Source organism: Nasonia vitripennis, chromosome 3 (assembly GCF_009193385.2).
Source record: "Nasonia vitripennis strain AsymCx chromosome 3, Nvit_psr_1.1, whole genome shotgun sequence".
NCBI classification, from domain to species: Eukaryota; Metazoa; Arthropoda; class Insecta; order Hymenoptera; family Pteromalidae; genus Nasonia; species Nasonia vitripennis.
Window position 1 is genome coordinate 21364543 of NC_045759.1, and position 24017 is coordinate 21388559.

Below are 24017 nucleotides of genomic sequence, written 5' to 3' on the forward strand. Positions count from 1 at the left end.
TGGCATACGCGTATAGGGCCTGCTGCGGCGCGCGGAGAGGGTTTCCTTTTTCCTTGCGCCCATAGCTCCGTCTCTCTCTCTCTCTCTCTCTCTTCGTAGATCACGCAGCGAGATATATGCGCGCACAGGCGGGTAGAGAGGGGCAGCCTGCCGACCTGCTTTTCGGAATTCGTACGCAGCGGCATAGCGCGCGCGGCAGCAACGCAGCGCAAGAAAAAAGAGAGAGAGAGAGAGAGAGAGTGAGAAGGGAGGGAGGGAAATAGACGAGCGGAAAAAGCGGCTAGAAAGAGCGAATGGGGAGGGGGGAATCAGCAGAGCAGCAGCCGAAACTTAGCGACGCCCGAGACTGCGAGTTCGGCAACACACGCGGTCGCGCGCCCACGAAAAACGCACTGCGCTCCTCTCTTTTCTCTCATTCACTTTGGCGAGAACGGCAGAAGAGAGAGAGAGAGAGAGAGAGAGAGAAAAGAAAAAGAGTGTCCGTCCGTGCATCAGTCTCTCTGCAGTGACTCTCGCTGATTCTTCTCTGTGTATGGACTTGCTCCAGTGATACCATATACAGTACATAGTGTGGACTCTTTGAATTTTCAAATTTCGCGCGTTCTCCCGTGCGCGCCAATTTTCGCATCGGTTTGTACCCGATCGAAGATGAAATCCTCGTGACACGCGGTTACGCACACGGCAGTCTCTCACTCTTCGTCGAAGACAGCATCCTTCGCTGCGAAAAAACAGCACGTGGCGTCGATATCTATACTCACAGGCGGTAAGTTTGTTTTTCTCTCGCACATACGCCGTACGTATATCACGTACACACACACACACACACACACACACGGGCTTCGCGGATTTGCGCGTGCGTCCCGCCGCGCGCGGCTGACGCGTCATGTGTTCGCATCACTGCGAGGCGCTTTTTGCGCGTCTCTCGGGGCACGCGCGGATATATATATATATATATATATATACACCCACGCCGCGCGGTCTATCTCTTTTTTGCGCCGCTTTGCGGTTAGGTATAGAGCCGAAATTTCGCGGACAGCGATTTCTAAAAACCCGTTGCGCAAGAGCGACAGTTGCATTAAGGGACTTTCTAGACTGGACGCGTTGCGTAATTGCCGAATCATTTTCGCATTATGCGAGACAATGTACATTCCGCGGAGAGGCGTCATTAGCTGTGTCCGTTCATTGTGCGCCTAATCGCGCGTCTGCGGAAGATAAAGCGCGATTTTCGTCGGCTAATCTCGCTCGCCAATCGCCGAGAGCAAGGTTTTCCCGTCCGCTCTCTTTCTCTCGATAAGTATAAGTATGTATAGTTTTCGCTCTTTGCCTATTATGGTATATCTCGGCGATAAAAATTCCGATCGCCGGCGAGAATCGCGAAAATCGCTATCGTTATACGCATACCGATCTCCCGCACGCCTCGATAATGCGCACAAAGGAAGAGTCGCCGATTTTTCCTATACACCAATTAACGTACGACCTCTCTTTCTTTATCTCCACGGATATAGGCACAGGGCGCAATAAAAAGCCTCGAGGAACCATTAAGGCCGGGCGCATCGAGCCCGTGATTTTCCGAGCGAGAAAAAAATGCGCGTGGCAACTGTGTTTCGTAAGCCACGCAAAACGGCGCAGCTGTCGCTGCATTTTCGAAGCGGAAAGGCCATCGCGCTCCCGACGCTCTGGAGAGGGGAAAAAAAGAAAGACGGAGAGAGAGAAGCTTCACTCTGAACGCGCGCATTCTATATCTGCGCCGGGGCCCGCGTGCGCACACGCATACATAGGCGTCATTGAACTCGTGATTAGACCTACACACTCGACTATATACGCACACTGTATATATATATATATATATACGCATCAGCGGCGTGCGTGCCGAATATAGGCGCGGAAATGCCAGCGTGTGTTATAAAGGGGGGAGGGGAGGGGAGGGGAGGGGAAGGGACGTCGACGCGCGAGTTTTCTAGGCTGCGCCATTATGGGTGTGTGCGGGGATATGCGCTTTTTTTGGGCGCGTCGTCGCTGATGCTACTATATAGTATACTGCGCAGTTTGCCGATTTTTCCTTCTATAGCTATGAGTACACTCTTATTGTCGGCGATTTTTGCGGAACGAGAACCTTATCGACCCTGAGAGAAGATTTTCGTGCAAAACAGTGTCGTCGCAGATTAGACGCATTAATCAGCGGCTTGTCTATTGCTCTATTATAAGTGGACTTATAATACGCGCGATAAAGTTGTAAAACTTATCGAGCGTATACGCACAAGGCACACGCAGATAAAAATATGCGCAAGATCGTCTACGACGGCACGTGTAGCTCCACCCCCCCCCCTCCCCACCCCCCGATATGTGTGTGCGCGCATGTTGTTATAGGGTATACATGCAAATGAGCGCGATGACGAAACGACATTTCTGCCACTTTTCGTACTAAACTATAGCGACACATGACGACCTCTTATCTATCGCGAAATTCATATAGCGATAACTCGGTTATATACGCCTGTGACGAAATTTTCCATGGGACACGTGCCGATTTCTGAGAATTATTCGCTCTCTTCTTTTTTCGCGCGAGCACGTGTTCGTCGAAATCGCGCGTAGAGAGCATGAGTATGGCTAATCGACGCGCACATCACGAGCCCGAGCACGCGAACCTCGGAAAAATTAGCATCTATCTATAGATACGTGCGTGCGTGTGTGTGTGTGTGTGTGTGTGTGTGTGTGTGTACGCATACACCTCTTTTTCACCCCAGCGTACACGTGTCCCCGAGCAAAACAACGCTTCCCCGTCCCACACACGCGCGAATTAACGAAAACAGCTCACCTCGTGGCTAATAAAACTCTCCCTCCTTTCTCATCGATTTTTCGCGCATTCATTCAGTCCTTAGTCTCTTATATGTATACACAAACGTATACCTACCTCTCCCTCTCTCCAGAGCTCTCTCTCTCTCTCTCTCTCTGTGTCGAGTCGACGAAAAAAGCGCGTCGTAGCGCTGCTTCCCAACTTCCGCGAACTGGCCAAACACACGCAGACACACATACGCACACATGCATCGAATGAAGACGACACAAAGCCTGCGCGCGAGAGCGCGTGCAAACTCGCGGGCGCTCGTGTCTCTCGCTTCTTGTTTACCATCGTTTCGTGTCACGGCGGCGGCATATACGCGCGTTTCTCCCGTTGTTTTTATCTGCGCGATTCGGCGGTTTGTTGTTCGAGCTAGATTTTCAAGGCCGGAACGACGCCACCGCCACTGCCGCTTCTGATGCCAGTACTGTCTAGGGCACTCAGTCAGTGTGTTATTAGCTCTCGGATAGTTAACGCTCGCGAGTCGCGCTTTTCACACGAGGTCGTGCGTATATAACGCGCGCGCGTGTGTGTGTGTGTGTGTGTATATATATATATAGCTATACACGTACCTGCTGTGAATTCGAGGTGAATAGACGGATCGGCTGCGCCGCGCTTACGAAAAGCCATTGAAGATTGCTCTATTGCAGTTCGCGCGCGTACACACGTGCTTTCGGCCCGCGGCGATTTTCGATTTCCAATGCCGCCGACCTTGTGCTTCGCTACGACGCCTTTCGCAGGTTAATCATCGTTGCATTAGTTATGTGTTTTGCGTGATTGTCGAGGGGGAGACTGGTGTGTTTTTTTTTGTGACCCTTTATTTATTTATTTTTTTTTTTTTTTGAGGTTGATTGGGAATGTTCTCTTTGTGCGCGCGCTCAATGCGCGCTTACGTTTGGATTTTTTTTTTTGAAAATTAATTTTATGAATGAACGTCTGTTGACGTTTGGTTCGCGTGCACTGAAAAACTTTACCCGATTTCACAATACTTTTTTTCTATGCGATTGCAATTAAGCTGAGATACGCGACGAGGGTTGCGTGTACTTTGATCAACGTTTCACAACAGGTGATTTTGGTTTTTCAGATTCCTCAGAATTCAGCACCATGAGTTCAGATCAGCAGTACTGTTTACGCTGGAACAACCACAGCCTCAACTTTGTAACTGTGTTCGAGTCTCTTCTGAAGGCAGAGGCCTTCACCGATGTCACGGTGGCTGCTGATGGTGTGCAGATAAAGTGCCATAAAATGGTACTCGCAGCCTGCTCAACCTATTTCCAGGAGCTGTTTGTTGGAAACCCTTGCGAGCACCCTGTCATTCTCCTTAGCAATGTCACGTTAAATGAGATCAAGGCCATCCTTGACTACATGTACAAGGGAGAGGTGAACGTCTCCCAAGAAGACCTCGCTGGTCTCCTCAAAGCTGCTTCCGACCTAAGGGTAAGATTTTTGCATTATCTATGATACGTGCCCCATTACGAGGATTTGATTACCAATGCTGTTATTTGTCAATTCCAGATTAAAGGTTTGGTAGAAGACCCAGACAAACACAAACGCAGGGAGGAGCCACCCACCAGGGTCACACCACCCCCAGCCAATAATCCCAGCCACAGTGCGACAAACAACCAGGCTCTCGGTAATGGGTACGTCTCACCCTTGCACATTCCTCCCCACATTCCTCCCCACATTCCCCCCTCCAATCCCGCTTCCTTGAGTAAGTCACCCATCGACAGGAGCCACATCCTCAAAAACGGATGGGACGCCTCGGGAACTGCTGTGCCCGAATCCCCGCATCCCGTCTCTGGACCACCACCGCCACGCAGCCAACACTTAAATGCTGGCACATCACACCATAGCAACGAAATCAAGAGGGATAATTCACCCCTCAGCCGAAAGAAGCTCACCGCTATCGCACACGTCGGCGGAGACACGCCGATATTGAGAAACGTTCTGGGTCAGAGTCATCATTTGGAGCCCTCAGCGCTTGATAGACAGGAAGCGTCCTGCAGTACAAATAGTAATGGATCCTACCTCGAGTCGGACAGGAGGAGCAGCGCCGAGCTTTCCGAGTCCATGGAGGAGGAAGAGAACAGGGGACAAAACAGCTCGCCGCCGTACCCGAACGTCAACCTCAACGTCATCGCCATGGCTAGCGGCAAAGGCAAATGTTTGTTTTACTTCATTTACTGCTCGTACATTTGAATTTCTCTCAACATCATAACTAACGATTCCTCGCATTGCAGCTGGTGTGGGCAAGCCCGAATGGAAGCGCTACAAGCAGTACACGCGCGAGAACATCCAGGAGGCCATGGACGCTGTGAGGAATAAGAGGATGAGCGCGCTTCAGGCCGCTCGCAAGTACGGCGTCCCCTCGCGAACACTCTACGACAAACTCAAGAAGGCCGGCATCCTGCCCTCCCGGGGTGCGGGGGTCGCCCGTCAGCGATGCGAGCCGGCCGTCGGCGTCATGGACAACGGCAGCGCCCGGTTCCCCTACTCCAGCAGCGTCAACGGCAGCGTCTACGGTCATAGCGCCCTGTCCGAGAACGACAGCGATAACAACGGTATGCACAACGCACCCGTCGTTGTGGACATGTCGACGCGCAGCCCCAGTCCAGCCCAGCCCCCCCAGCACTTCGTCGCGCCAGCCATCGTGCACCAGGACGACCAAGTCGAGGATCTCTCCATCGCCAGGAGTAGCAGCAGCAGCAGCAGAAGTCGTGACAACACCACGCCCGTCATCGTGCCCTCAACCTCAGCGATAAAGAAGGAGCCAGAGGACACGGATATGGCTTGACCTGCGGGCCCCAGGATTCGCGCCGCTGGACTCTTCGACGAGCTGATCAGCGTGGCTGCCGCCAAGCTTAAGGACGATTTCGACTGCGGTATCTAAAAGCTGCGTATCACTTGATCGACGGAGCGAATCTTTTTACTGCTTCATCACGACGGCATCAAATGCCCGAGGAGTAAGGTTTTAATTTTGCGAATTTTTTGTTTTTTTACACGCACCGACGACCACGACGATCATGATAATGATTAATTACGACTACGATGATTGTACCGCGACCACGGCGCGTGCATCCGCCTCTCATTTTTCTTCTTTCAAACGCTGCAGTATACGGATTTAGTAGAGACAAAAAGAAGAAAAATACAGAAGCATGAATAAGACTGAGCACGCGCCGTGACTTTCGAAAGAGACTGATGAACTTATATGCGCGCGAGAGTTGAGCTCGTTCCAAAAACTATTGGAGACACGCCGTCGCCCAAGCATTGATTGTTTAATTTTTTGCATCTTTCTTCTCGGACGATCGAATCGAATCGTCTATTTTTCGGTGCTACCGCCAATCGAATCGAACATTTCAGTTTCATTTTACGCAATTATCCGTTGATTTGACCCGCGCGGTCACAGATGTCTGATCTATTTCGGGGGATTCAAATTCGCCGATCCGTTTTTTACTCACTTTTATCGCTCGGTATGATCTTGTAAAGATTGATCGAAAAGTTGGACTTTTGATTTTTATCGCGCGATTCCGCCAGAATCGATTTTAACGAGAACGACCAGAAACATTTTATTTTTATTTTAACCGTGAAACAAAGCCGCGCAAAGAATGAGACTTTGATTTTTCATTGGGACGAGCTCTCGACATTTTTGGACCGGTGAGAGCGACAAGCCTATACAATTGTGATTTCACTTTCTAATTGGCAATCAACTGTATGTGACATATATGTACGCGAGAGAAAAAAAAGAAGAGCCGTGATAGAGGCTTGTTTGTAGGCGCGCGTTACAAAGTTTCGAGGAGTCGATGCAATTTCGCCGGAAAAGAAGAGCGTCGTCGTTTTAAACTTGTATAAATAAACGCAACGATGTACGCAAGAGCGAGATGCATATTCATAAATTCGAGCGAATAAAGCGTGCGCGCGCGCTCGGGCTGCGTTTATAAGATTAAATTATACGCAAAGTTTGAACTTTTTCGCACAACGCGCTCCGCCGCTCCAACACGTCCGCAGATACGGATCTTCGCTAACGACGCGGCGCCCTGTGCGTGAAAGTTCGAGCTTTTCTACGGCCCTCTGCGGATTTTTAATGCTCCCTTTCGTCGCGGTCGTTGTGGTGATTTATTAAGTGCAAAAAATGAGTCGTCGAATGATGTAAGCGGTCTCCATCGATGTATATTAATTTTACAATGTATGATTCCTATCGGCATTTAATGCCTCTTGGCATAGGAGGTTCATTGTACTAATATTTTTTATCATTATTGCTATTATTTTCTTTGTCTTAATTATATTACAATTATTATTATTATTATTATTATATCATTGCCGCATAATCGCATTAAGAATCTTAACGGTTTCGTTAACGACTGAGTTATCAAATGTTATAATTTGTTACGTTAAAGTAAGGCTATGACGATCGAGGCGCGCAAACGCGTCGCACACACCGAACTGACGAGGAAAAAAAAGAAAAATTAAATTACACATGGCCCTGGGAAACAGATGCAATACCGCTCAAACGTGTGCGACGGGAACACGCGCATTTACACACCGATCGAAAGCGCCATATAACGTGAAGATGCAATGAACTACCTCTCACAAAGTACAATTCGCCGATCGGGCAAATGAGCGCGACTGGTACGTAAAAGTACTTTGATGATCCTCATTATTTTTTATTTTTCTCCTTTTACATACATCGTGTATATCCTTCATTATATTTTACGTTACGTACATAAATTATATGTATTAGATTTTTAAGTTTATGTAAACCTGGTGCGAATAACGTACTGCTACAAAGTTATAGACGTCGATTTTACTTTGTTCATTTTTTTTTTTTATTATGTATCGAGTAAGCGTTTATAGGCCCGCGCAATCAAGCGTTGCCTTATGTAGTGACAATGACACCGTGGGTCCGTGCAACGGCCCGTATGACCATGATTTATAACATTTTACCTATAGACATAAAGAAAGCGAGCAATTGAAGTTTGACAAACGTAAGCCTCGGATGCTCGTACGTTTCTTTATATGCATACTTACATGCTAGGAATGCGATGCGTATTCGCGATTGCCTCACGATGAAGTACAAACCATCACCAGATACAGTACAAATGTTTGCCTACCTCAACCTTTATATATAATTATATACGTAGAGAGCGCGGAGAGCTTTTGCTCCCTGTTATCGTGTAGAGAGATAATACTTTCAGAGATTAATTTGTAGCTCAATGTCGTACCTGCACCTGTATGTGATTCAATGACAGTTACCACTTTGCAATTAATACGCATTGGCTGAAACACGCAAATCACCTAGATTATTATGATTATTATTATTAGAGCATCTACGAGAATTCGCGCTTTTACTTCTATTCACATTCTAGAACTTAAGCTTGTTGAGGTTTTAAATTACGTACTCTAAAAATTGATTGATCGAGATTCGATATTGTCGACGTGTTTGGACACTAAACGACGAGGAAAAAAGATAATAGAGAAAAGAGAAAAAGATGAAAAATATTTGAGTGTTTGTGTGGCCCAGCCATTGCACCTTTAGATTTTAAGCCAAACTTACGACAGAAGCATCACTTGAGTGAAGATAACTATTGTTTTAAATGATTATTGTTAGTTACGAGAAGTAATGATGATAGCGTAGACGAGTATGATACAGACGGGGGTGAAAAGGAGTTACCGTATAAAACCGTGCCTGCGCGCCGGTATTATATTTTAGAGGCCTTTATAAATCTATTACTATTACTATTATTATCACGAGAAAAAGAAAATAATTAATCAGCGTATATGATACCACAATTCTTTTTTTTAACCATTATCATTGATAAATTTATTATTAAATATATATTCATAGAGTTTATATCTATACCAGCACGATACACGATAGCGTATATGACATGTTGTAAATAGTGGTATAAAAACAAAAAAAAAAAAAAAACTAAAACAAAAAAAAACAATCAGCTGCCTTATGCAACTACTGTTGTATTATTCTTAAGACTGATTTCTTTCTACTACATAATATATTCGATACACACATACGCATATATCTATGTATGACGGTAGAAAAACGTGCGTGAGGAACTGCAGTGGAAAGTATAGAGGAAGCAGAACAGGCACTTGTGTCTATATACGCGCGCACAGCAGCAGAAGCAGCAGCAGTAGCAGCAGCAGCAGCAGCACAGATAGAGAACAACATCCGAAGATCGATGCGTGTGTCGAGAGCGTCGAGTTCACGCTGGAAGCGAGTGACTACGCGAGTGGAGCATATTTCTTTCTTTCTTTTTTTTTTTTTTTATTAATATATAGATATAATATATATATATACATATATCTTCCGCCGGCGAGCGAAATCATTTCATTTATCTACGATACTGTGGTACATCATTATACTATATTTTTTCGTCTCTTAAAGTGCGCTTTACTCGAACAATCATTTATTGTGCAAGTTTGTTAAATGAAATATATATTATCAATATATCAATCTATCCCAAAAGCTGCGTTTTTTATTACTACAATATCCTGTAATGTTTCACCCCCGATTCCGCGCATCACGTCGTAATGACTAAAAAGCTTCCATCTCCACGAATAACACCGTCTAAATTCAGCTGATACATACCTGTATACAGCGACATATCAGTACAGAGCCATATGGAGCATCGCCCGTAATTAGGCGTATGTAAATTGCATTCACATGTACGTCCATTACGGATGTAGCGTGATTTATGACCAATAAGCGGTGATTAATAGTCGGATTAATTGATGAATAGAAATGAAATGCGCCGCACGTCTGAATAATGGCCAAGCGCAGGCATCAGCTCTCGCTCGCGCGAGCTGGCTGTCAGAATTTTGAAAAATTACCATCCGTTATATATCGACTCTTTTAATTGTATTTTCAAAACTGTGTCGCGAGCCAATTTACTTTTTTTCAACCTTTCGATCATCCCTCTCTACAGGAAAAATGTAATATCGTCGCGTGTACACGCTTTTATATTTTTTATATATATATATAAACGTATAAAGCTCTTTACGCCGCGAGCTTATTATTACGGCTGTAAGTATTGAATTTTCCAGAAGCGAGTAGTCGCCGAGTAATGGTAATAATCTTCAAATACTTTTCCGCAAATCTCGCAGGATTCGCTCGAGGACAATAGACGAGGCGAAGACGACCCTGCGGAGCAGAGCATTTTGTTCGGAACTAATGTAATTTCCCGCGAAGAGTGCGCGCGGCGTCGCTGGAATTGAAAAAAACTGACTCTCTCTCTCTCTCGTTTCCTGCAAAAAGCACATAATAGTCGCGCGGAAAAAAAGAGGGGAAGCGTATAAGCGGAATCGAGTGGGGAGGAGAAAAATTGCGAAATATTAGCGCCGACGTATACGCGATTTTTCTACATTATCATTATTATCATCGTCGCGAACGCGCGGCTGTATTAAATTCCGCATATTATTGTGGTTCAGAGTATTGGGATAAAAAATAAGTGTATATAGAAGAGAAAAACAAAAATAAATACACAAGGATCGCGTCGCCTCATTAACGTCAGCCCGAATAATCGGGCCAACTCGCATCGCGAGCTCTCTCGTACATTCCGCGTATAACGATTTTTCGACTGAGCAGCGAAACGCTCGAAATGTTTGCTACGATTATATGTATACGTATATACACAGTCACAGGATGTCCGGCAGCGCCAGGACGGGACTAATGAGTTATTTGGCGAACAAGCGACGATCTCTCGAGCTGTTTCAATTAAAACTTTGGACGCGTCGCGCGGAGACGGACCAGTTAAAAATGTATATGTATATCGAGACCGTTCGATTCGATGGTTATTGAGCGCGGGTATTTTCGAGGGAAAAACTCACGACTGACGTGGACGATTGCATTGCTGAACGAGTAGCGCGGTTTAGAGAGATTATTATTTTCGGAGACTGCGTATATACGAGATATTTAGTAATCGAATTGTTTTGCGATAGCTATGGACTGGATGGAGTATCGATTATGTAAGCGTGTGTTCTTAGCTCGTTTTTAATACGTAATGTAGGATATCGATGAGGCGCTGCGAGGAAGCGAGAAGAAAAAATTGATGAATTTTTAGGTTTGCGTGTGTGTATTCTTACGAGCTTTTCGAATATTGATCGGGGCTGCAGCTGTGGCATTTGCTGATATATATATATATATATATATATTCTGATCTATACTTCACCCCCGATCGTGAAGAAATTATACACGCGTTATTCGTTTGAATATTTAAAATCATCTGACGTTTAATGTCGTATATAGGTTGAATAAAATATCTTATCGTAATATCTATAATAGCATTTTGATAATAATATTTGCCAAATTCATAAAGCTATATGCGAGAGATTTAAACAGTATATGGCTTCATGCATTTATGATTATACCCGCATTTCTGTTTTAATTTCAGCATTTTTCTATATATGTATAATTAAATATACTAGATCGACCCGACAGATCACGATATATCCACATTGTTTAAATATAGAACCCGTTATAAAAACAAATTTCTCGAATGTACATCATCATAGAGCCTAAGGCTCATCAACAGCCCTCACTTCGTAATATCAACTTCGCTGCAAAAATAAATAAATAAATATATATATATACACCAGTATATAGGAAAATATGTTGAATTCAAAGAAGAAACTTCAATCTTCGAAATGAGTTTTTACTCATACACATACTTTTTCCTCGACACTACGGCACTACATGAGATTAGTGCCATTTCATATCTCGGCAAAAACAATTCATATATATCGATGTATAAAATCTCACAGCTCGAAAACACCTTCGCGCTTTAAAAAACATCGCCGAATCCTTGCCGCGAAACGACTCCCCCGAATACCTCGAAAAACAACATTTTATTAAAAAAAAAGTTCCTACACAGTTCCATCCGCGAGCTTTCGACATATAACCCCGCGAAAAATTCAGTTTCCAATCACCCGCGCAATTAATGCTCGACGCCTCCCACGCACATATGAAAAAAAGCTCAGCTCTTTCGAGCATCATCAAAATAAAAGCCCACACATATACATCGACGGTGTTCCTCTTCATCGGCCGAAAAAACTCATCGTCCCGCGCGCGATATTTACATTGAACAGCGGCGTTGAAGATAACAAAATACAAAAAAAAAAAAAAAAAAAAAAAAAGAGGAAGAGGCAAAAGTTAATCTCTGCGCTGCAGCACGCGCGTTTTATATTTCTCGCGTCGCAAATATATATCGGCTCTGAAAACACAGCGTTGCGGCAAAAAAGAGTCAAGTTGATCCGACCGCAGGAATAATCGGACGATCAATTACTGCCGTGCGCGCGGCACTGATATGCTGCGCGCTGGTCGCTTTTTTCGCACCTTTGTTTTTTTTTTTTACATATCGCGGTGAAACGCTGCGGTCGCGTATATATATACTGATCGCGATGATGATATCTCTGATTTGGAGGATAAATTTCAGAACCGCGTCGAGTATGTACATACGTACACATATACGTTTCCGTTTTTCAATATTCGACACAGACGCGCGAGTATATCCAAATTTATCATTTAAAAGCGACGTTGTAAGCTCCCCTGCACTGTGTTTATATTTAAAACTGCAGTGATGGCTCTCTTCGTATACGCTGTTTTACATTACACATCAGCCATTCGTTCTCGTGTCCCCGGGAATTTATACCACGTGTCATTCGCCCGGCGTATCGTATCAATTTTTTGTCTCGCGCATGCGATACACGAGCTTTTTTTCGCCACACGTATATACAATCTCTCGTTCCATTTCATTATGCCAAAAAAAAGAGTAAAAATAATCTCAGGCAGGAGGTGTCGAAACGTTAAATCCTCCGCAGTGCCGAGAGAAAGAGCGCGTGCGAGGGGATGAAATTTTCGCGCAATTAAGCGAATTTCGAGAGAGAGAGAGAACCGAACGCGCGGTGTGTGCACACGTCATCGTATATATATATATATATCGTGGGAAAATTCAACGCGTCGACGTCCTATCCGTACGTATAGTGTATGCAACAAAAGCTGACAATAATTGCATCTAGTGTTTTCACCCGAAAATCACAATTAGGGCAGCTTTTTTTTTTTTTTCACGCGAGAACAACAATCGCTCTCGTTTTGCAAAGCTCTCTCGGAACGTGTAGCAACAGGCCGTTTATTTCAAACAGCCATAAGCCGCGGAGCTTTCAATTTGCATACGCATCAAAATCCGTAAACGTCGTCTCTCGTCCCCGGCAATAATCTATACCATAATACACACACTGGTGTGCTATTCTATGCAGCAATTTCGCAGCTATTCAAATTCCGTGTGTCCTGCGTACTGCGCGCGCGTTTGCTCATTCAGCTCGTCCGTCGCGCTGTACCAGTAGACTACAGACTTAATTATCTCGCTCTCTATCCTTATCCCTCTCTCTCTGTCTACCAGAGCAGTGCTCCTCCCTTTTCCGTCGCAGCTTCTCCTATACAGAGAGAGAGAGAGAGAAAGAGCGAAATTGCGACAGACGGAAAGAAAGGCTACTGCAGGAGCGCAAGCTCAGCCGCAAGCTCTCTCCCCCAAGCTAGCCCCAAAAGAAGTAGAAGAAGAAGAAGAAGAAGAAGAGGAGGGCCTCGATCGTCGGCCGCTAATAAGGTTCATTCCCGATACGCGAACGGCCAGAATAATTATGAGCTTGCGCACAACGGCGGCCGCCGCCGCCGCCGCTCTGAAATAAAGCCCGAGAACTGCTCGCGCAAGCTCACGTCCCCGGCGAGCTACCGCTGCCGCTGCTACGGAGAGGGAGAGCCCGGCCGCCGCCGCCGCCGCGCGAGATAGTATAGTCTCAGTGTACCTGAAGCCCGCGCGCGAGCTTGACGCGCCTGTACTCTTACTTCGCCGGAGCTTTTTTCACCCGGATTCACCAATCTGCCGCGAGCTGTTTTTCTCTTTCTCTCTTATACTCAAACTCTGCGCTCGATCGAATTAAAAGTGCCCGTTACTCTATCAACGATCTCGGATCTCGATCGATCGCGCTGCTTGTATAACATAAACATTGTCGGAAATATCGAGCCTCGATCGAAATACGAAAGAAAAGCTCGGGTACAGTCGGCGCATAACGCAATTGTTTTACCGGCGTGCAGCTGCAAGGAGTATAACAGAGTCGCCGGATGCCGAGGCATGCGCCCTACAAATTTCGGGATTGATGTATCGCAGAGCGCAGGTACAAATGCTCGTATTTACATAACGCGCACCGCCGAATTCTCTCTCTCTCTCTCTCTCTCTCTCCTCGTCGCAGAGAACCAGGACCTCTGTGTGTGCGTGTGTGTGTGTGTCTATACGTATATACCCTCTTGAGCAGCTCTCTCGCACACACACACACGCGCGTATATATCTATATAGGTGTATATCCCCACTGGATTTGCAGGAGCTCCGCTGCCCCCCCGTCGTCTGTACGTGCCTCGCGTGCGTCTATGCGATCCGGGGCTCACACTGCTTTGGCTCGAGAGAGAAGCTTCCTCTACTTCTTCGGCTTCTCTTACAAGTATATACGTTGTTTTTCCTACTTTTCCGCGCGCTCGCTCGGAGCGTTTTGATGATGGAAACCGCGACGACGTACGCGTATCACCGTACGAGTTCAGCTCTCGAGTGAATATAGAAGCGCGTATTTCAAGAGGGACATTGATTTTTTTTTCTCTCTCTTCTCTCAACTCAACGATGCATCAAAAGCTCGAGTAGTAGGACGATGAAATTTAAGCGTCGCGCTGATGGTTAACACCGGTCGTTAAGTTGTATAAAGCGCGAGAGGCGCGGTGAAATGAATTTTTCTCCCCCCCCCCCCCCCCCCGTCACGTCTCGCGGCACGCTTTGAATGAGACTCGCGTGCCGGAGAGGAAATTTCCTGTCTCTACTGCTGCGTGTACTGCGCGCGGATGGATGTACTTACCGCTGGGATTTTACACGGCGTGCTTTTGATTTTATATTCAGTTTTGTCGTGTGTGCTTAATGAGGATCGATAGCGCGAGCTTTTGTGTGATTGATTGACGTTTGATGAATTTTTCAACATTCAGCAGTCATTTCGATGAAATTTGAACGTCGAACCGTCGCGCGGCAAAAGTGCGCTATGCGTTATTCAATCGGAATGATTAACAGAGATTCGTACTAGGAAATTCAATTTGTTCCACACACGTGTATTATGGTACGATACGGAGCGTAATTATCTTCAACAAAAGAAAAAGCGCGAACAAAGCCGCGTTATAACTCTCGTTCGATAATTAATCCGATATATCCCCTAACATTGTTCGTTCAATAAAAAACACACACACACACACAGAGCTTTTCAATTTGCCGCTTCTCCGCGCGCACAAGCGCGCGATGATATTTATATACAAAGGCCCCGAGATAAGAATTCTCCCCCGGCATTGTAAGTTTTAGTTGCTCCATTATACGCCGCCCGCGCGCATTGTGTCGCGCGAAATCAAGAAGTTTTTAATATAACTGCACACGGCCGTGCCGTCGTGACATTGATGGAAAAACGCCGCCGGTTATATGTGCGCGCGTGCTTGTAACTTTATAAGAGGCAATTTATCCATTATATTCGTCTTCGGAAAAATTGTTTTCTGCTTTTTTCCTGATGCGATAAGGAGTTTCGTTTTACGCGACGATTATATACGGTATAGAGAGGACGAGCTGTCTCGCTTATAATAACAATAATTGAGCGAGGGCGAGGAGTAAAATTTAACTCGAATTAACGCGCTGCCGAGCGCGGAATTTTCAAGCGTATATGTACGCGGTATATTATATCGGAGCTTCCTCAAAGCCACACAGTCGCGTGCGCGAGGATCGTTTAATTGCGTTAAAATATAATAAGCTCTGTCTGGCCGCGCTCACGGATGATTGTACCGAACCGCAAGCGCAGAAATTAATCTCCCGCACTCGAGAGCTCGCTTTATACTTTTTAAAATCCAAAATAGAAAGCTCGATAAAAGCGCTCGATCGTTCGAAATTGAATTTCCCGCCATTAATTTTTTTTTTTTTCCCCCGTATCTTCATCTACAGCATATAGCCGGTGTATTTAGGTATTATACGTACGCAGAGAGAGAGAGAGGAGGCCGTCCGTCGTAAATTTCAATATACGCACCTATAGCCGCTCGACTTTTTGCCTGCGCGCCGCACATACACGTGATCCGCTATCTCGTAAACCGAAAATATTGACGATGCAGCTCGCACACACGAGAGAGAGGGCCGACGCGCCGTATAGAGTGTACACCGCCGCATCACAATGCAGTCATGTTTATTCAATATTCATGCATTTTGTATTATAGACCTACACGCGTGTCTATATGTATATATGCGTGTTTTCTGGCTTCGGCTCGCTGTATGTACATACATATAGGTATATGCGTACACGCGGACCAGTGCATTATTTTGCGATTTCGGACTATTTTGGTTATTCATGCGCGAGAGCTAAAAATGTCGCCGTGTATATATATATATAGTTTTGTTGGAGTTGCTATCCAAGCCTGTACTTGTTGGGCCGATCATGGATGTATGCGTAGTTAGGCCGAGGAAAAGTTGAAGAATTCGGTAAATTAGGACTACTTTCGGGAACTCGGCGAAGATTGCTTTTTATACCTCGTTAGCAAGCGCAAAACTTCCGGATGGAAATTTATGAATGAGCCCAGACGCGGACCCTACTCTCTCTCTCTCTCATGTATAACGCAAGCTTACTATATTATTTATATAAAAGTTAATCTACCTTTAAAAAAAAAAGTAAAACGTACTTAAATACCCGGGGCTTAATAAGCAAAGCTCGTATTCGCGAATTCAAAAAGTTGCGCTTTAATCCCCCGATAGAGCGAGTATATATATATCTGTAGAGCGAGAGCGAGTGAGAGAGAAGTGGTGTGAAAGGAAGTGCATATATATATATATGTATAACGCGGACAACTTTTCTTTATCGTGTTGCAGATCTGGATTTGTTACACGCTATGCTTGGCTCTGGTAAGTTTGCCACGCGCCGCACGGGGAAATATCACTACAGCCGCCACAAAAACATTGGACTGGTGCATACCGCAATGCATGTGTCTCTCAAACACCCAGGTACGGCTTTCTCGCGTGTATACACATGCCCTTTTTTATATACATAAACATACATTCAAAAATGTACGGGCCGCATGGAATATTTCATTCGTTTCAACGGCTTCCTACGCTATACAGTTATATTTGCGCGAGCTTTCGGTTTTTATCGCGGTAGGTGCGACATTTTTTCTGATATCCGCGAAAATGTAAAAGCTACGCTGTCGAAACAAAGGAGGCTGCTGCAGCAGTGTCTGTGTCGTTATTACTTTAAAAAAGCTCTATTTTTACGTATACAGCACGAGCGAGCGGGGAATGAGCCTGGATTAAGCGGGACTGGCATCTCTCTGCGAGCGAGCAATTTCGAAACGCTCTCATTAAATATATTGTTAAGCTCCTTTGACGTAAGCTTCTCGAGTTTAAACGTGTGTCTCTGTAAGTGTGCGTGTTTGTTTTGACGGCTCCCCCCCCCCTGATTGCGCCCTTGCGCTGCAGCTTTTTTAAAAGGAGATAGTGTCGTGAATTCGTAAAAAGCTTCGGAAATAAAGCTCGTCTAATCTTCGCTGTAACAAATATATTCATACACACGCACGTCCAATTGCGATTAATTTCCTTATTGTATATTACGCTCGCGAATCGAACGGTTTAATCAAGCGCTTGCGGGGCATGAATAATGGACGCGCGCCTATTGTTATTAATTCATATAATTGAATCGATACAAGCGCTGCCGCGCCGGTAGTGTATTATTACAGTATCGAGTACTTATCAAACAATCTGGTTTAGGCGAGTATGATATCGTGTTTCGGTTGAGGCTTTGATTATATCTGTCGGTTATAAAGAAATAGTCCAATTTTTAACATTTACATTACGTCGCTAAATCCGGGAATTTCGCAGCGACGTCATTATCGTAATAATGGCATCGAGAGAGAGAGAGAGAGAGAGAGAGAGAGAGAGAGAGAGAGAGAAGGTATTGCAGGTTGTTTTGCGTAATAACCGAATTTAATTCAGCGGATGAATGTCGCGTATGTACAACGTCAACGATGTAAACGTTCGGAGGGTTTGTATTCGACTGAAATATCAATATGGAATCGCGCGAGCTATCATCGAAATGGGAAAACGTTATCATCGCTCGTGTCACTATAGACGAGATCAAATAATACCGACGTTCTGTATACACATATATATATATATATATATACTGCTGCAGCTTCCTTTGAACGCGGTGGAGGCATCTTTCAAACGCAATTTCGAAATTGACTACTCGCGCGTAGCCATTGTTTTCCGCAAAAGTTCATCCCCGTGTTGTGGAGCCGAGATAAAACGCGACGTTAATTAATCTTTGGAATAATTAAGTCTGCTATGTTTCAACAAAGACGCGGTTAAATATAGAATTTTATATATAAGGGATATTACGCTGGGATAAGTTTATTTTTAGAGTCGTCGCGTTATTTTATTTCACACGGAGCAACAACAACAGTACCGCAAAGCCTTTTTCCCCTGGAAGCTCGCTTTCAAAAGGTAATTCTCAGCGCGTCCTCTCTCGACGAGAATCTTTGCGAAAAAGCTGAGGGAACACGAGCTTGACTTTTTTGAGCCAATAACAAGAGAGAGAGAGACACGCAACTAGAGAACGAGCCACTATACACGTCTATATCCGAATAGATTTTAAAAATCCGAAATCTTTTTATAATTATTTTCAACAGCGCGAAACTAACGATCTCTACATCGATAGAACTAGATGGGCCGCGAATATTTTTCGTTTCGAATAATCGAGTTACTTCGAACTCGAATAAAGTATAATCCGCTGCCAGAGAAAAAATAGTCCTTCCGCTCAAATTAAATTCGAATCGGTGATGGTCGCGCTGCTGCAGTTTAACCGAAATCAAATTTAGATTGCTTCGACTCCCCATCAGCCTCGCGGTTTCGATATCGGTGGGACGTGCATTTTTAAAATTTAGATTAAGTTTCTAAACACGAAACGAGTGAAAGAGAGAGAGAGAGAGAGGCGTCGCTTCCGCGGCTCTACAAATATTAATTCGAAACTTTTCAGCCGTTTCCCCCTCGCAAATCCGTACTTTTCGAACTATATACATCGAAAGTTCGAAACTGCGATTGCTTTGAAATTTATAACGCGCGCGCGCGCGCGCGCGTAAGCGATGAAATCGAGGAAAAAATCGCTTCGAAAAAACCCATACAAGCAGATCGCTGAACTTTCAGATCCTCTGCAACACAGGCGGTCTGCGCGACATACCGACTAGTCTGCCCTCGAATCTGGAGGAGTTGTCCTTGTCGAAGAACGAGTTCGGCACCATCCGCAACGACGCGTTCTCTCAGCTGCGCCACCTGAAGAAGCTCTACCTCGACGGCAACGTCATCCAGGAGATACGGCCCTTCGCCTTCCGCGGTCTGAACAAGCTTCTCGCTTTATCCATCCAGTACACGCCGCTCTCCTACATCGGCGAGTTCTCCTTCGCGGCTCTGCAGAACGTCAGCGGTATCGTCCTCTCCCACAACAAGATAGCCCACATCAAGGCGAACGCGTTCGCCGGTAGCTCGCACATCGGCATAATCGTCCTGAGCAACAATCCGCTCAAGAGCATACACAGCCACGCCTTCTCCGGGTTGACCTACGTCGGCCACCTCGTGCTCCCCGGGGGTATCAAGAGCATCGAGCCCGACGCCTTCAACGGACTCGAGCAGGTCGGACAGCTCAAGATGACCTTCATGGATCTCGAGGGCGTCAAGCCCTACACCTTCCGAGGACTCAAGTGAGTATTGCACGTTCATTATCCTACGCTCGCCAGGATCTAACAAGGGCAATGAAAACTTACTTTCCCGATTACACCATATATGCGGTCGAGGGAAGATCCACTCCCAGCACCGAAAATCCCTCGTCAAACAGCCCAATAAAAGGCCCTTTCCGAACTAACGCGCTTTACAAGCCTCGTGTACAGCAGAGAGCTTTCGCGTCGCGGCACTTTTATTCTCCCCCATCTCCTTCCGCGAGCGAGTTTATCCGCTTTAACGGGGTTAACAGCAGCCGCGCGGAGACGACGACGGCACTGCACACACAGCACATACGAGGACTTTGGCAAAGTCTAGCTATAGCACCTGTACACGCCCAGCTACAAGCTAATACAGCGAGGAGAGAGCGCAGCTGTGTTTTGATGGGACGGCAGCGACGACGACGACGACGACGAGCTGCTGCTGCGCGATGCCTGTAAAGAGCCTCGAGAGCGACGACTACTTTGTCCTCGGTTATGTGCTATAGAGTAGACGCGCGCGAGACTTGCCGCGGAACTCTATCAAAAGTCGAATGACGAGTCTCGCCTGTCTGCAGCATTGCGCCGGATTTTACGGCATTACGCGGGAATTGGACTGCGTGCTTACAACCCGCGCGTGAAATATATCCGAATAAAAGCTTTGCCGCTATACTTGCAGGAACGTTAACCACCTGCTGATCCAGACGTCGGACCTGGGCGTCATCCACAAGGACGCCTTCTTCGGCCTCGAGCACATCGACCAGCTGAACATCGTGAGCAACAAGATCGACGCGATCGAGGAGTTCCACCTGGCCTCGAACTTCTCCATCAACGTGCTCCACTTCCACAAGAACCACGTGCTCAAGGCCCCGAAGTACGGGGACGCCTCGTTCCGGGTGAACCGCATCAGCACCGAGGAGAACCACTTTCCCTGCGACTGTCAGATCCACCTGGTGCTCGAGAGCGACTTCGTGAACGGCAGCGTAGACGAGTTCCGCCGGCACAACTTCTGCATATCCACGGCCGAGTTCAACGGCAAGCCCATGAGCGTCGTCGATCTCGAATCCATCGCCAGCTGTCACGACAGGCTTACCAAGGATAATTACGGCTCCGGCGTCAGCGTCAGATCGAACAGGCTATGCTTCGCCCTCGTCATTGGCTTTATGGGCATGTCTAGGAGGCTGGGCTTGCTCCTCTAGATTCTGACGAGGCTTTTCTATTCGAGTATATATAGCCGCGTACACGTATACGTATATATATATATATATATCGACTCTAAGGTTGTGCAAATTTTGTATGCGTCTCTTGATTGCGGAAATCATCCGGTCGATCTCGTTATTGGCCGATGTTGTTTGCGCGTTTCCTCTCTCGTTTGACTCGCCGCTTTGTACAGCGCGCCGTCGCCTCCCACGTACTGCTGTACTACTGATTTCGCGTAATTGCAACGGGGGAGACCTGTTTCGCGCGTTTTTTCTTTCTTTTTTTGTTTCAATCGAATTACGTTCTAACGGTATATAACGTACGGGATTTCGATATGTTCTGAAAAGTGGACTGTTTATTATATCGTCGTATTTGATAATTATTCTATATTTAATCCAGAGAGCTTTAACCGAATGTTATAAGGACGCTGTTGGCAAACGATTCTTTACCTACGTTTACGTGTAAAAATAAGATGTTGAAATCCAAAGCTATACTTTATTGCGAGAACTGAGAAAGTATACCAAATTATATATATGAGTTCCTTGGCTCTTTCGTTGTTCAGATCCGATGTTATATATTCCAAGGGTATACACATTATGAAAAAGGTCCAAAGAGACGATAATTATTAAGACTAACAAATGAAAGTATAATATACTCAAACAAAAATGAACGAACGAAAGTATTAACAATAAGAAAGTTCAGGGTACAACGACCCGAGTATAGAATTGAGACGATCTGTCTTATGGCCGACTACATCTACACTACTACTACTTACTATAGCGAAAGGTATATACAGTTAACAGGAGAAGATGACGAAAGTACTATTGTATAAGGATGAAACGACAAAAAATAATGGTATAACGCGCATATACATATCGTATATCGAAACTCACTCAATGAGCTTTTAAAGAAAACAAAAAATACAATGATATATATATATATATACAAACGCGTTGATCGCCGGTCATTGATCGAATCGTCCGGCGAGCGCGATATCGTGTGCTAAAAACTGTTTTTAAGGTTTCGAAACTTACTGAAAGTAAACCGTAGCTTCTAAGACGTGTAGGCGTATGTAAGGTTGTTGAATCGTTTCTTTTTGAACTTAGAAATTCTTGAATGTTGAAATAACCAATTTCCAATCTTGACATACACTCCATTAATTTATTCAAAAGTCTATATCCGAGTTGAAGCTTTAGTTTGTAAAAGGGCGTTACGATTATTTCGCTTATGCAAGTGATGTATACAACTATATGAAAGTACATATAAATAAAAACTCTCTGCGTAGCTTGGCCTGATGTGCTGTATTCGCACTTTCGATATATATCTCGAAAAATATAAAACGGACGTACGCCTGATACGCAGGCTGCACATATAGTATATAGTGCGAACTTTTAACGACGAAAAAATAAAGTATAACGCTTCGCATAAGTTTGCCTATGCATATAGTATATACATATATACATACATATTCGCGCTATCTCTTTACATATTGATCTCGACGAAGAAAAAAAAAATGAAAGAAAACGTAAGAGAAAGAAAAAGAAAGTACTCGATACATTGTTATAAAACTTATATACAATAACGAAGATATGATATACTTTGCACTTTTTATCCCATACCGCGATGTACATTTCATTATATACACTGTGTGTGAAACCGATACAGTTCATTATAATATTTTTCAGAGTTTCTTCTATAGTGTTTTATACAGCTATAAGGTGTCGTGTGTTTCAACGAGCATTTGTTATGTAAAAATGAGAAAAGCCACAAATTATAAAACGAGAGGCGCTCTTTGTCCTGGAGTCTCGAAAATTTTACCCGCGGATTTATGCAAGCGAATCTCGAGGGTGAATGGAAAAATTGATTTTCTTTTTCGATTGTGTAAATGTTGAAAAACTCGACACGTATCATATTAGGCCGATTCGAGACTCGGGAGAAAGATCGTTCGCCACAAGTAAAATTAAGAATTTAAGAGTGGAACTCGAAAATTATTGCTCCGAGATGTTTTGATCGTTTGCAGTTTTTTGTCTGCATGTGCAGTATATAGTATAGTTATTCCTTTACGTGCGATTGAACCGTATTGTCTAGAGCTACGACTGTTTGCAAATTATCAATTTGATAAGCGAAGATAAACGATATATGTTGCCAAAGACTATAGAACCATGAAATGCTGCTTCTTTTTGAATTCCACTCTTGTCGAGGGTTGTGCCGAATATTCCTTGTGCTCCAAAGTTGCTAGAGTCTAACCACTTGTAGAAGTTAGATGACGTTAGCGCCAGACAAAGGCAAGAGACAAGAAAAATAAATAGAAAACCGAGAGCATTATAATTACGGTAGTCCAATTTTTAAGAGTGTCAATTTATGCAATGTTCCCTATCGCTCGTGTCACTGACCACAAGAGCGAAATAATAATCGAATAAGCTTCCATGAGTGAAAGTACATAGACATATAATCGTTTTGTTTTCTGTGGAGAGTACGACATGACGTGAAAATTAGAAAAGAAAAACTATTACAAAGTATATAATCGAAACCAAAGGCCAAAAAAAAAACATTGTATTGCATGACCGCGTCGAACGTGTTTGTAGTTCGATGCTGATAAGTGCAGACATATATATATATATTACAAATATCATTAAGGCTTCCGCCAAAGTGGCTGAGAACGGGTGAATAAGGAAAGAGAGGACTGAGATTATCGTGAAGAAGCTTTTTTTATTCTTTGTAAAATCTGTATACAAACGCCTCTTTTATAGATAGTCACACACAATGTTTCTCTTTACGTTTATCGTGATAGAAAGTAAATTTTCGTTCTGATCGAATAGTAAATGTAAATAAGCAGTGTATTGTGAGAGAAAGATGATTTGACAAGTGTAATTTTCAAGCGTAGTAAATTTCGAACGAACTTGGTCCTGTTTTTCAAGCTTGCTCGTCAGCGACCCATACTGTGTAAGACTTTGCTTGGCCTTCGGTCAGCATAATAACCGAGGACCAACCTAGCTTGTATTTTTTATTGACATTGTCAGCAGAGAATGTATACACCGATTATCCTTCCGTCATGTACTAGTTATTGTGGCTCTGAAATGTTCAACAGAAATATGATAACAAATAAATCCAATTAATTAAAGAAAACCAGATAACGCCTCGTTTCTTTCTGAATGTCCTTCTACGGTTTCATCAAGTTGCGAG

General features: G+C 44.7%; 2 protein-coding genes across 6 annotated transcripts; both read left to right on the forward strand.

Moving 5' to 3' along the window:
* Nucleotides 1–341: 341 nt before the first annotated feature.
* Nucleotides 342–8917, forward strand: LOC100117329 (broad-complex core protein isoforms 1/2/3/4/5-like). Of its 4 annotated transcripts, none has more exons than XM_016984758.2 (5): nucleotides 2994–3576; nucleotides 3921–4273; nucleotides 4352–4476; nucleotides 4567–5000; nucleotides 5077–8917. In XM_016984758.2, exons 1-5 carry the CDS (start codon nucleotides 3537–3539, stop codon nucleotides 5628–5630), a joined length of 1506 nt encoding a protein of 501 aa, XP_016840247.1. In that variant the 5' UTR covers nucleotides 2994–3536; the 3' UTR covers nucleotides 5631–8917. The 4 variants fall into 4 exon arrangements, 3 of the variants coding, with proteins under 3 accessions (XP_016840246.1, XP_016840247.1, XP_016840242.1); XR_001729096.2 differs by having other exon boundaries at nucleotides 2996–3576; nucleotides 4352–5000; nucleotides 5077–5799; nucleotides 7231–8917; XM_016984757.3 differs by lacking the exon at nucleotides 2994–3576 and adding an exon at nucleotides 342–763 and having other exon boundaries at nucleotides 4352–5000.
* A 4715-nt stretch (nucleotides 8918–13632) lies between these two features.
* Nucleotides 13633–23965, forward strand: LOC100117363 (leucine-rich repeat-containing protein 70). Of its 2 annotated transcripts, XM_008205369.4 has the most exons (4): nucleotides 13633–14017; nucleotides 16765–16896; nucleotides 19090–19640; nucleotides 20314–23965. In XM_008205369.4, the coding sequence occupies exons 1-4, from the start codon at nucleotides 14000–14002 to the stop codon at nucleotides 20831–20833; spliced, it is 1221 nt and encodes a 406-aa protein (XP_008203591.2). In that variant the 5' UTR covers nucleotides 13633–13999; the 3' UTR covers nucleotides 20834–23965. The 2 variants fall into 2 exon arrangements, with proteins under 2 accessions (XP_008203591.2, XP_031783635.1); XM_031927775.2 differs by lacking the exon at nucleotides 16765–16896.
* The last annotated feature ends 52 nt before the right edge of the window (nucleotides 23966–24017 follow it).